Raw genomic sequence first — 13,119 nt, forward strand, 5'->3', positions numbered from 1 at the left:
CTTTCCATGATGACTGTGTCTTTCCATCTGTTACGTTTTTTTTAAAATCATCTACACAAATGGTCCTCCAGCCTCTTAAATATGAATGAAAAACCTCACTAATTAAAGGATACAGCCTGACTAAATAAAAAGAAAATATTTTATGTCTACACTATGAACACTTGAAACCATTTTTCAGCAAATAGTGTCCCATCCCACAAGCACCAAATACTGTACGTACATTTACTCAAACCACCCATGTTATTCCTGAGCAGACATTTTATAAGACAGGGGCAAAAGTATTATTCCTGAAAGAATTGCTTTGTAATACAGAATCTACGATAAGGTCAAGAGGAAGCATTTCTGGATGTGTTCCATCACTTGATGTTCAGGAAACCATTGGGTATGACACAAAGGATTAGAAAAAATAAGCTGCATTACATTTATTTTGTAATTTTAACATTAATATCTGTAGAAACATTTTATTGTCAGTACAAAAGTTAACAGATTTTAATACTTCTTTTACCCAATTTAAAAAACAAAACAAAACAAAAAACACCACCACATAGAACAGTGTAATTTGCATTCATATTGCATGGCCATATCAGTGTGAGTGTTCTGAAAGTAAAAACACGAGACTTCTGAAAAAAGATACAAATAACAGTGATATTTTAGCAGAGGCCAGTGCTATACCTACTGTTATGGAATGGATCAGAAGGAAATACTAGAGTCAGCATGAGTCACCCTTAAAAAGATTCTGATATTCCTATGGCAAATCGTCATTATAAACAGCTTCTCTTCTTTTTAACTTAAGTTACAATAGAGATCTGGAAAAGATCTGGAACCTATTATCCAGCTTGGGGAAGAGAACTGTAGTTAATTTGATGCATGTGCAACTCAGGGTAGAAGCTCAGCTCCTTTTAGAGCAGTACGTTCTGCTATGGTTATAGACAAATTCATATCTTTCCTCACTTTAGGAACCTTCTTTAATTTTTTTTTTTTTTTTTTTTTGTATGTGGAATGATTCTGCTTTTTGGCCATGGGAAACATTGCTAAAGAGTTAAATTGTTAAAGTGGCAGGTATTGAGAATAAAAGACTTTCCTGTTAAAGGATTTGGTTTTGGTAAGAATAATCAGCTGACACTGCAGTTTTTAAACACAAATAAATCAAAAGTTTAATTCCCCCAAATTAGTTATATACTGTAAATATTTCTTTTTTTAAAGATCTGAAAACTAGTAAAGTCTGAGCAATATATCTACTAGTTCTCTGTGCTGCCTGCATAGAAATGCCATTTAAATTACAAAAACACAACAACCCTATAAACGATTAACTGTTTTGTACATTACCAATTAGTTAATAAATTAATGATATACCATTTTCCCTGAAAGCAAAGTATTTTCCACCTTTGGATGGTGAAAATTAAGAAATTCTGTGTAAGAACAGCATTTAGCAAATAGCTGTTAAAAAAGAGACTAATTTGCTAGTTGGATTGGGACATCCATTTTTAAATCAATACAAAAAATAATTCATTGTAAATATATATAATATATATTTATACATATTTTGAATATATTTACATACATCCAGCACCTATATACTGCATTTGTGCTCTGTAAGTGTGTGCCAACATATATTTTCTCCAAATATTACAAAATAAACAAGAAAGGCAGACCCAGAGTTTGCCTCAAGTCCAACTGGTCCATTGTACAAACAAAGTCTGTTGCAGCTTACAGGAAGCCAGCAAATTGATAGCGATGGGTATCTAGACACAGCTCATAAACATTCTTCTTTGTTGGGAATATTTATAAGTTGCAAATTAGGAGATTCGTTATGTAGATTTTGACTGCTTTCCTCCAAGTTTTCTTTTTTTTTTTTCCATTTTGTCTTTTTTTTTTTTTTTGCCATATTCATATGTACAAGCAGAAACTTTAAGGTCCTGGAGAAAAGATTTTGTTTTGTATATGGTAGGTAGCTTGATGTTCTTGTTTATTCCTCTGTATGATTTCTTTTCATGTTTTAACGCTTCCATTCATGTGTTGGTACTTGGGAAGACAAGGTTCATAAGGCATTGGATCGGGAGAAAAAACAGAGTCATCACCTGAAGAACACGAACTCCTCGTGTCAGGGTAACTAGGTGAATACTGTTCGAGAGGTCCACTGAGGTCCAGATACTCCTAGGACAAAAGAAATAAATTGTATTTTTAGACTAAAACTGACAATAACACGTTACCACTGCTCTGATTTGGCTTGATTATATAGTGGGTAAAAGAACAGTTTAAAAATGACACTCATTTCTGCAACGCAATTGCATTCAAAACTGCCTGTTGCTTAAATATCTCATAAAACAAGGAGCTTGAACAGAAAAAGAAAAAATAAACCAATAACACGGTACTTTTCTGAAGTCCAACATCACCAGCATTAGTCGCGTCAGTGGAAATAAACATGCCAACCACATCAAAAGATGATTTTTCACTCGCAATGATAAAAATGAAATTTCATCCTAAATAGAACCATTTTTCTTTAGCACATGGTAATGATTTGGAGAGGGAAAGATACTTCCAACTTTATATTCCTTTGGTCAGTTTGAATATCTGTTTTACATTCTGTGATATTAAATTTGTGTTGAAACATGCAGTGGCATATGTGCAACAAAGAACTGAAAGGAAACAAAAAATTGAATTCGCTAGATTTGGGTTTTTTACACTACATATTTGTGTGTGTGTGTGTGTCCCAGAGTAGCCATGACCAAAGCAGTCATTAAAAAAGGAAATAATATCTGCTGAATCCAAGTTTGGGTTGAGGCTCTTTTGCTAGAAACAACAGTTTTGGCAGGAGAATAAAGTTATTTTTCCTCTTGAAATGTTCCTTCTCTTTCAACTTCTAAAGGCAGCTGCATTCATCTAAATGCAATCTCTTCATTTGCTAAACCACAAGTTATGATCGTACTGATGAGACAAGTCTTCCACCTCAGTCAGTATTTTATGCTGCTGTGCTTAGGTTTGAGGTAATTTAGTTCTTGGTTAACATATTTTCAGTCAGAAATTCAACCATTACCATATTATAGTTAAAAAACGGTCACCATTTTAAAGGAGGAGGGGAATATAAGTTTTAAAATGCTGACAAATACAGTAGACAGCCAGAGAAGGCAGTTCAGATCTATGATTATTGCCTATCTTGCTACTTAGGCTTTTAGAAGATCCATGAGGACAATTCTTGACACGTATTTATATATTAGCAGACCAGTCCTACATGACCAGAAATAATCAAGCACTTTCTAGACAGACAGAAGAAGAAAGTATTCCAGTGTTTGAAGAAACAGGGCTTTCTCATGGGGTATCAGGCATGGCTCATCTTATCAAAAGGCTTGATGTAATTCAGTTATGAATTCAGTATTGAAAGTGGGACCCTTATCCCCTCTCCAGTCTCCTTATCCAACGTCAAGAGCCAAAATCACATAAAGGGGCATAAGAAGCTTCCAGTATCAGGATGGTTCCTGGTGTTGATATAACAACACAGACATAAGGCTGACTCTTGGTGACTTCTACTCATGTGAATCAGGGAAACACTGCATACTACTCTGGGAAACATGGGGAATAGGGTCTTTTGGGGAAAAACAAAACAAAAACAAACCAAAAAACAAAACACCACCAAAAAAAAAAACCCAAAAAAAAACCCAAGTGATGATTCAGCATGAAGAAGAGTAAGACATTACCACTGAAGCCGAAATAATTACTTGCACAAAGGCAGAAGACGACATTATTGGCTGCCCTAGCCATTTTTTGAGCTGTTGGGTAAATCAGGCTGACTCTATAATCGACAGTGTCATTTTTGGGGGAAAGGGAAAGCGCCACTGTGGAGAGGATACGCAGAAGTATTGTCAATCTGATGCACAAAGGATCTGTGCTTCAGGAAAACTGTGCAGATTACACAAAATTAGACATCTCAAAAGCACAAGCTACGGAGGAAAACGAGACACACTGAGTTCTCAGGAGACAGAGTGAGAACATGATGAGTTTTCAGGAACATAAAATGTGCTGCAAAGACAAGGGAAATAATTTGCTTTCTATGTCCAGGGTAAACAGGACAAAAGCAATATCTGATGTTGAAAGATTAGAGATTAGGAAAAACTTTCAAGAAGTCAGGCTAATGAAACAAAGTAATAGACTGTCAAGGGGCGATGCAGAAATGCAGCAGTGGAGATCTTTAAGAACAAGTTACATAAACATCTGTCAGGAATGACAAACGTATAGTGGATCCTGCCGTAGGCCGATCAGACGGACTGGATGTGTTCCTGAGCTTTTTCCAGCCATTTTTCCTATGATTCTAGTCTAAAGTAATTTACATAACCCTTAAAGGCCTTTTCAGGTTACCTTTGAGATCATTCCAGGTCCATGAGCAGTACAGAATTGGGAAGGCAAGATGGTTAAACACACACACAAAAGAAAGCAAAATCCCTTCCCAGCCTCAGAATTGCAGCCCAGAACCTCCCTCTTGAATTTGCAAATGCATATCCAGTCCAAGCCACCCAGCACTCCGCAGTGGCAGCCAGCCCACCTCCAACTGGTCTTGTGAAATCATATATAAATTAGGCAGGAAAAGACGTAGTCAGTACTGGGGAAATGAGGGGAAAATGGTAACAGTTCGCTGAGCCGCGTTACCGACTCCGTAGGGAGCGCACGTTCCTGCCTCATCTCTGAGTCATCCCTCAAGGTGCCACTTCCTAGAGTAAACCTTATAAAACAGAATGCAGACAAATCTACAGTTGCTACTGAAACCAAAGTCTTTTTCAACCGGATCTACTGGGCAAATGATGATCATAGAAAATGGCACCTCTTTACTCAGGTACTCCTGTCATCTCTAGTGCATACAGTCTTTCCTAACACTGCTATGAATCCATTTTTTATTTCTCCGACAATTCTGAAAAATTAGAAAGTAATGTTGAGGACCAATATAAAGTGATCCAAATATTTTTTCTACCCCCCCTGCCCCCCATAAAGAAGTGCTACAATCATAGCAAATTTGAAAAATTTATTTTGAAATGGTGAAAACAAGTTCTTGCAAATCTTCTCTGTAAAGGTTTTGTTCTTTTTTTTTCCTCCCATTATACATATCATTTCTCAGAAATGATAGGAATTTGTAAAACATTTCTGGGACACCAAGCATTTTCTCTCAAAAGAAGTTTCCACCAAAAGAATCAACATTTCCATCACTTGTGATCTTCCTCAGAGGTGCATGTGATTTAGTGATAAGAGAACAAATTCCTGTGTGAATACCCTAATCAGTGTGTTCTTTGCTAAAACTAATAATATCTCAGACCTCTGAAAGAATGCTCTTCAAATAAAACCTTTTTGCACTCATATATCCCAACCTGAAGCAGTGTTAGGCAGGACCTTTGGATAATTGGATGGCTGTTCACATGTTCCCCGTGGGTCCTCATTCCCTCCACAGAGAGCTATTTCAGTGAACCTAATTCACTCTCAGACATATAATCTGAAATCCACCATTGACGATTTCTCCTCTTCTGACCTAGATATCATGGCTGGGAATCAAATCGAGTCGATAAATGAAAAACACCATGAACTCTACACATCTCTCCTTCACATGAAATTCGTGTTGAAACATAAACATTGCCTCTCAACCTGCCACGTGTAATCCCTCGATACTGCTATGATAAAAACATCAAAAGACGCAACGAGAAATAAACAAAAACACTTTAAAGACGTGTTTCTGTTTAGTTACATAAATCAAGGCACAATGGCAAGAAAACGAGGATTTCATAGGACACATAGTTTAGCTGTGTGTAACCTCAGAGGACAACAACAAACAGAACAAGAAGAGAACTTGAGCAGGATTTCATAATTGAATAAATTCCATCTGTCTGCTGAACCATTTGTTCTGATCAGTAGCTTATGGAGGAAAACAATTTACCTACCTCATTAGTTGTGAGAGTGAGAATCCGATCCAAGTCTTCTACCAACTGTTTAAAAGTCGGTCTCTGTGAAGGCACAGCATGCCAGCAATCTCTCATCATCATATAGCTGTAAGAAATGCACATTTTCTTGGCTTAATTAAAATCACGCGTCCTTCTCGTAAACCTTTTGATACAGTCAATGTTCTCCACCACAAGTAAAGCAGCGAGCACCCACAGCCCTACACATGGACCACTTGACTTTCCCCAAATTGTGCAATATTTGCCTTCCCTCAAAGGTGCATTTCTACTCGTGTGTCTCTCTTTCCCAGTGTCTAAATTACCTTTTTGTGGACCTGATTCTGTAGCCTTCTGTCCCAGGAATTTCAGTGGTACTAAATTTCTGTATGTTAGGGATTGCAGTCTTTATGAAGTGAAGAAATTAAAATGGGAAAAAAATTTAAATAGTTAAGGGCAATACTGAAATATGAGAAAGGGAAAACCACTCTCCCCCCATCACGAGGAGATAATGCTGTGCTAATGCAAAAGTTGCCAGATGTATTTTGTTGTGTACAAAACCAGCCGGATGTACCTTATATGATATGCGGTATGTGTGTCATTTAGGAATTTTCACATTAACGAGATTAAAATGAAACAAACATGGGTGTAAGAACACTGATGAAGACTGGCTTGTAGATGATCTCTTCTTTTTTCAATGGGATCACAGCAGGGTGTGTAAAGAAGTATCCTCTGTCAGACATTTCCTGAAGATCTTTTCATACCTTTTCTTTACATATCTATACACATATATCCACAATATTAGAGTCAAGCAATCCTGAAAATGTTTGATTCTGCATTAACCATGTGAATTCAGTACAGTTTGTGCCCTTCAATCCCGGTACAGCAAATAAGGATCCTTACAGTTCATTGGTGCAGTTGGCAGGTTTATCCATTCGGTGCCCTTCTTTAAGCAGCTTAAAAAGTTCCTCCACTGGGATTCCTGGGTAGGGCGATCCTCCTAACGTGAAGATCTCCCACATTAACACACCAAATGACCAACTACAAATCAAAGAGAAAACTGCATTAGTAGGTCTGCGTTCCTGCTGAAAAGAGAGATGTGTCTGCAGCAGATGCAACGATTGCGAGTCCCACTTCGGAGATGCTTAAATCTGCCCAACCCCGACTGCCCTGAGCAGGACATCAATCTGTGGAGCACATCAGGTGCATGGGCAGCAGATAGAATAGAGACTGGCCTGAGCATGTTCTCAAGCACACTCTTTGCCTTTGTCTGGTATGCTCCGAGCACCCAAGTTTCCAGGGCTACTGCAACAAATTGCATCTTCACAGCTTAATTATTTACACAACACTCACAGCTGAGCTGGATTGCAATTACGTGGCAGGATATTTTGGAAAAAAGCAGACTGTTCAAACAAAAATATTTTGCATCATTTTGTTCTTCTGGGTTTTTTTTATTAATTTTTGTTAGGAAGTGAAGGAGGATAATTTTAAGCCAGTTTTCCTGCCTGCTTGCCACCTCCTCCAGAGCCTGCCTCATCACGCCTTGCTGGCAACCTAGGGCTCTACAGCAGGCAGCTTTGCCAGGTGAGCAACAGCACATGGCTTGCATTGGCTCCCGAGCTGCTCTGCAGCTCTCCTAGCTTTGCAGCAGTGTATTTTAGTAAACTGTTTGCACAAACTTACAATAATATTATCTTTAGCCGTCTTCAAAGCCACCATGGGACCAAGAGTCTCCAAGTTCCAGCACTGAAATTCTCATGCTCCCTGGCTGCTGAGGAGCTCAGACTGACTTTGTCCTGAACCAGTGAAGTAGTTTACTTCACATTCACGTAAATATTTTGCCAAGATGTTATTTTAAAACAAAAGTTTGATCCACCCTTAACCTGTGTATATAGATTCCTTTGTAAATAATGTAAAGATTGCAGGAAAAGCCTCAGTAAATGCTTTTCTTAAGGACAGAGCAGCTCGGGAAGTGCACCCAGGATAAAGAAAGAGGAGATACCTCTTATTTTCTCCACCCTGCCCTTTTTCTTTTTAACCCTGCACTGACATGCATATGCTTTTACACCTGTGCTGGGAAGCATCCAGCTCTTTACAGTCAACATCTTCTCTTGGAGAAATAAAAACCATAAGATCTTCATCTGCATTGCATAAAAAAATACACGTCTACTTCAAGCACAATGCACACGAGTACTGTAGATGGGCCTAGGAAACTGTAATAGGAAGCAGAATAAATCCTGAGCAGTTGCATCAGCCAGCGACTGTGCACACATTAAAAGATTTTGAAGTGTCAGAGTCCAATGGTTTCCTACTACATGTGATGTACTGCTGGGAAGCAGCAACACTCCTAAAAACCAGAGAAAACTTTTCCAGTATATCCCAGCCTATGTCTTATTATACCTAATCTTAGCACAAACTTGTGTAAGAAGTTTTCAGGAACTTTCTTTTCTTTCTTTCTTTCTTTTCTTTCTTTCTTTCTTTCTTTCCCCTCTCTCTCTTTTTTTAAAAAAAATGAAGGAAGTCCAGAGTATGTCAAAAGCCAAGCAAATTAGATAGACTCTTTGTAGCTGCACATCCGTAAATAAGTTCAAGGGGGGAAACTTCCGCACTGACAGAAGGAGGTTAGCATTTTCCACCTTTCATGTGCTTTGAAGCTGGGCAGATTAGTAACAGAGCACTGGTTAGCAGTCTACCATAAAATCCTCACTTTCTAAGGGCAAGTCCTGTTCCATCTATTAATATGTGAAACAGAATGAAAACGCTTAAAGGTAAAGGACAACAGGAAAAGACATTTAAAATATCCCAAACTTTAACAAATACAAACCAAAACAACCCTCCTTGCCACCCCCCCAAAACCCCTTTCAAATAAGGCCACTTACACATCACTTTGATGTGTGTAAACTCTGTCAAACAGAGCTTCTGGAGCCATCCACTTTACTGGAAGCCGTCCCTGTAAGTTTGGAGGGGAAGGGAGGAAAAATTAAAATGGTAGCAATTTACAGGATGATTTCAACACCTATTTGTTTAAAATATTAATCAGTTCTCAGACAGCAGTCTGCTAATGCAAACCAGCACATAATTTACCTTTAAAATTTTCAGGGAAAAAAATAGTAAAATGGGCTAAAGTAGGGAGACTGTGAGGAAAAATTGATATAAACACTGAAGATAAAATTAAAAGCATTGAGGGCTCCCAAAAAGTTCCCAGACTTGCTAGGAGAACGACAGGATAAGCAGATCAAAATTAAAAAGACCATTCCACTAATGGCTCTTTAAAGACAAAAAAAATCAATCAATAATCCTCTGAAAAACAGGCCTGCCTGCAAAATAAGTTGATCACTAAACCCAAGAATTTTCTTTTCCTGTTCCATGTTCTGCAGCGACCCAAAGTTCACACAGTCACAACTGCCTTTTGCTTTTCACTTAAACTCTGCTCAGAGCCCAGGAATCACACTAAATATGACATGAAGAAGGTTAAATTCCCTCCAGTACTGACATACCCATACCTGGTTGCTCTGTCTTTTGTAATTAGACAGATATTACTATTAAAATGCCATTCATCACTTAGTGCTTTTTTTCATAGATAAGCCACTTAACCTGATTGTTAATAATAATTAATATTTATACAAAATATTAAAGTCTGTAGAACTGAACGAGTTCTGCGCAGTTCCCATCAAAACCCAAGTGTAGTTCATCATGATCTTAAGAGATGCTCTGAGAAGGAGGTGTAAGCTCTTCAAACTAGGCATCAAGAACTACATCTGAAACGTTTTATCTTCGTGATTTGGTACAGGACAAACAGCAAAACGGTGACAGAGTGGGGAGTAAAAATCAATTTTCTCACCCTCTACCCCCACTTTGATACTACCGCTATAACTTGTACATAACAAGCTAAGCACAGGCAAAAGGCATAAAGCTGTATGTGGCATTACCACACATAAACAGGATTTTTATAATGGTTATTGCTAGCACTGTTTATGCAGTGTTTCTCAAGATCCCAGGCTTGGTACAAAATGAGTTGGAATCAATAGGAATATTTCCACTTATTTCAAGTGATTGGAGCTAGGGACAGAAACAACAATTCCTGTATTTTAGCATTTCTAATAAATCATACAATATTCAGCCTCTTTGGATATCTTTTTAATGAACTGTCACTGTAAGAGGGGACAGAAATGCTTATGTCCTCGATCCCTGTTTTCTACCTGCGATGAAAAGTGAAGCTGCTGTACAAGAAGCCCATTAAGTTTATAACCATAGTGAACTATTGAAAGAAACACTTGTTTCCAGAGATAAGAAAACCATCCACTTACATTAGTAGTCTTTTTATAATAATCTATATTGTTGATGTCTCTGGCTAAGCCAAAGTCTGCTATTTTCATGACATTATTTTCAGTTACCAAAACATTTCTTGCAGCCAAGTCTCGATGGATACACTGGAAAGGAAAGAAAAAAAAAAACGGGCCACTGAAATAAACTGCTGTAAAAGTGAAATTAGTTCCACACCATAACTAAGTCTCCTTTACCGATTTTAACCTAAATCACAAGGTGGGAAAGCCACACGCTTACTACAAGCCTGTGAAATATGATTGTCTTAATTACTGCAATCCATCCCCTCAGCTGGTGTTTCCAAGTTGAACAACGGCCCTAAGAAGCCTCTTAGAAAAGCCTGGTTTATTTAAGACTTATATTTGCTAAGGCTGAGAGCCTGGATGGTCACCCAAACTGTGCCACGCTGTTTGTGATTCATGTGCCCAGGTACAAGTATTGCAGCACTTCTATTACAAAGACTGTTAATGAGCATTTTATTAAGTTGCTTCTTTTAAATTATATCATCTCACCATAGCTAAAACCTGACAGTCCGGATCAGTGCAACCATTTTTAATATAAAAGATCTTAATATGAGATATAGCCACAGTATATGATTTTAAACTAGATGTCTAGGGTGTGTGTATTTACTACAACCACGAGACTATAACAATTTAATTTTAAAAAAAAGAAAAACAAAAAACCAAACAAACCAAAATGACACGATCTGGGCCAGGCTGTTTGCTTTATAAATAGCTTTGATATTGAAACTAAAAATGTTATCTCCTCAGAGGTTTTTCCTTCATGTCAGCATTATCCTGAATACTTGCAACTGATTCTTGACACTGAAAGGACACTGTGACTGCTCTGGATATTATTCCTGTGTTTAAGCAGCCTTGCTAGGGCTGATGGCAGCAGGCACGTGGTAAGAAACATTGCATTTGGAATCCCCCCAGGATATTCTACTTCTTTTCAAGTTAAATACCCTTTTCTTTTTTTGCCTCTTCAATTTTGGATTACTCTTGATGTTGTCCTCTTATTTCAGCATGTGCATAGACATGCTGGACTGAACCACTACAAAAAAACTGTACAACAGCCAATTTTTTTCTTGCACTATAACTTGCCCCAGCAATTTTCTGAGATCTCTTATCCTGCATGGGTAAAATGAGCCCTCAAAGCTTCTGCTCCTCACTGGGTTAGTCATGGGGAACTGCCAGGAAAAACCTGCTCCAGCAATGCCTTCACGTGTGCAGGACCAGACAGCAGTACACGCTTTCAGCATCAACTCAGTCTTCTAATTCCACACCAGCAATGCTGTGGGAGCAGAAACGACACAGGCCAGTCTTCCTACTTCCCTGTCCCTGTTCTCAAACCCTACAAGAACATCCTCTGAGACACTAGGAACTCAATTCCGTTGCCCAAATAGAAGTACACATTGTCATCTGAGATGCTCTGTGATATCCAGGGTATCTTGATGAGACTACGAGGGACGACACAGGATCTACAGCAGACCCGTGCCTTTCCAGAGCGGCAGGTTGGGGGTACCACAGAGCATCTCAAATGGCATGTAACAGCTCTGAGTGAATACACCAAATGATTCAAACTCTGATATCTTCTGTCAGTATATTTCTGTTTTCTCATATCCTACAGTTTTACAACCGAGACTCTTCTCATCTTCAAAATGGTGCCATTACTGATATCCATATCTGACAGGTTTCATAGCTAACCCTCTGTCCCTAATGATTTGCTGTCTCTTTGCAATCATCTGGGCCAGGCTCTGTATCTGGAGCTCCCCTGTCATTCTTGTGCAGTACTGGAACGATGGAGAGGATGCATCAGCAGAATTTTGAAAAGCATCCATCCAACTTAGGAACAACATCCCATTTCCAATGTACAATTGTTTGTAAGGCAAAAAGTAGGCGCCCAAAAATCTTCTTTACATATTTCTTTTTTTTTTTTTCTTTTTTGGTCTCAGCGAGCCATTTATTGGATTGAAATAACAAGAACACTGGCCTCCTCACAGTCCCTGCATGATGGAAATACCGTGAGAAGACCAGCTCTCTTATTATTCCAGCTCAGTAAATGGATCCCTAAGGGGAAAAGAACTAGTGAAATACAAACAGAAATGGTGGGATATCTGAAGAACCGGAATGCACAGTTTTACTATGTGCTGCCTTTGTTTTCCCTCTGCCTTGTGCAATGCCTCACGTTCTGCCAAGTTCGGTGCAGCGCTGATCAAGTGCTTTTGCAAAGGAACTGGATCAAGGATGAAATGGTTCTGCCGTGTGCATCTGTGCAAGCGCACACCTTCTCAGGAGCGACCTACAACAGCACTTCGGAGCTTCTGAGGTGGACACTTGTTCTCAAGATTCGCCAGTCAAAAGATTTATTTTTCCCTTTCACAACAGTGCTCTTTTCTTGGGACATGGCTCACTGCCAGGCAAATGTTTCATTAATCTTAGAAAGAGATATCCTAAGGTGCTTTACCTAATACAATACTCATGCTTACTCTGCTAGAAGATTTTTGTCTTGGTGTCATGCATGTGTCCCTGTCTACCCAACTGCGCTGAGAATTACTATTTCAAAACAAAAGGATAAAAGCAAAATCAGACCTTAATTCCCCCTCGCCCTGCCCTCCACAAGTGCAGAAAAGCAATAAAAAACCCATGACTCTACACAACAGGAATGGAGGCTTACACTCAGCTCTGATCTTTGGTTAAAAACAGCTCCGTACTTGGGAGTGGACATGACTGGAAATCGGTACACATCCCACTAACCACTCCACACCTTGCAGGAAGTGCTTATCATCAATATCTGGTGCTCTGGTTTAGCCATTGGGTCCAAACACCACCAGGGCATTCATCATTGCTTGTCCGCCAAGCCACAGTATGTTTACACAGTTAGTTATACA

At 38.8% G+C, this 13,119-nt stretch overlaps 1 protein-coding gene across 3 annotated transcripts in view; it reads right to left on the reverse strand.

The window, feature by feature from the left end:
• Nucleotides 1-1,989: 1,989 nt before the first annotated feature.
• Nucleotides 1,990-13,119, reverse strand: part of FGFR2 (fibroblast growth factor receptor 2) — an 81,117-nt gene continuing 69,987 nt past the window's right edge. For all 3 annotated transcript variants that reach the window (XM_068400102.1, XM_068400100.1, XM_068400101.1), the window contains 5 exons: nt 10,214-10,336; nt 8,786-8,856; nt 6,810-6,947; nt 5,913-6,018; nt 1,990-2,154 (listed from right to left, as the gene is read on the reverse strand). In XM_068400102.1, coding sequence (XP_068256203.1) covers nt 1,990-2,154; nt 5,913-6,018; nt 6,810-6,947; nt 8,786-8,856; nt 10,214-10,336 — 603 coding nt within the window. The remainder of the gene's footprint in view (nt 2,155-5,912; nt 6,019-6,809; nt 6,948-8,785; nt 8,857-10,213; nt 10,337-13,119) is intronic.

This window comes from Nyctibius grandis, chromosome 4, assembly GCF_013368605.1.
Source record: "Nyctibius grandis isolate bNycGra1 chromosome 4, bNycGra1.pri, whole genome shotgun sequence".
Taxonomy (NCBI): domain Eukaryota; kingdom Metazoa; phylum Chordata; class Aves; order Nyctibiiformes; family Nyctibiidae; genus Nyctibius; species Nyctibius grandis.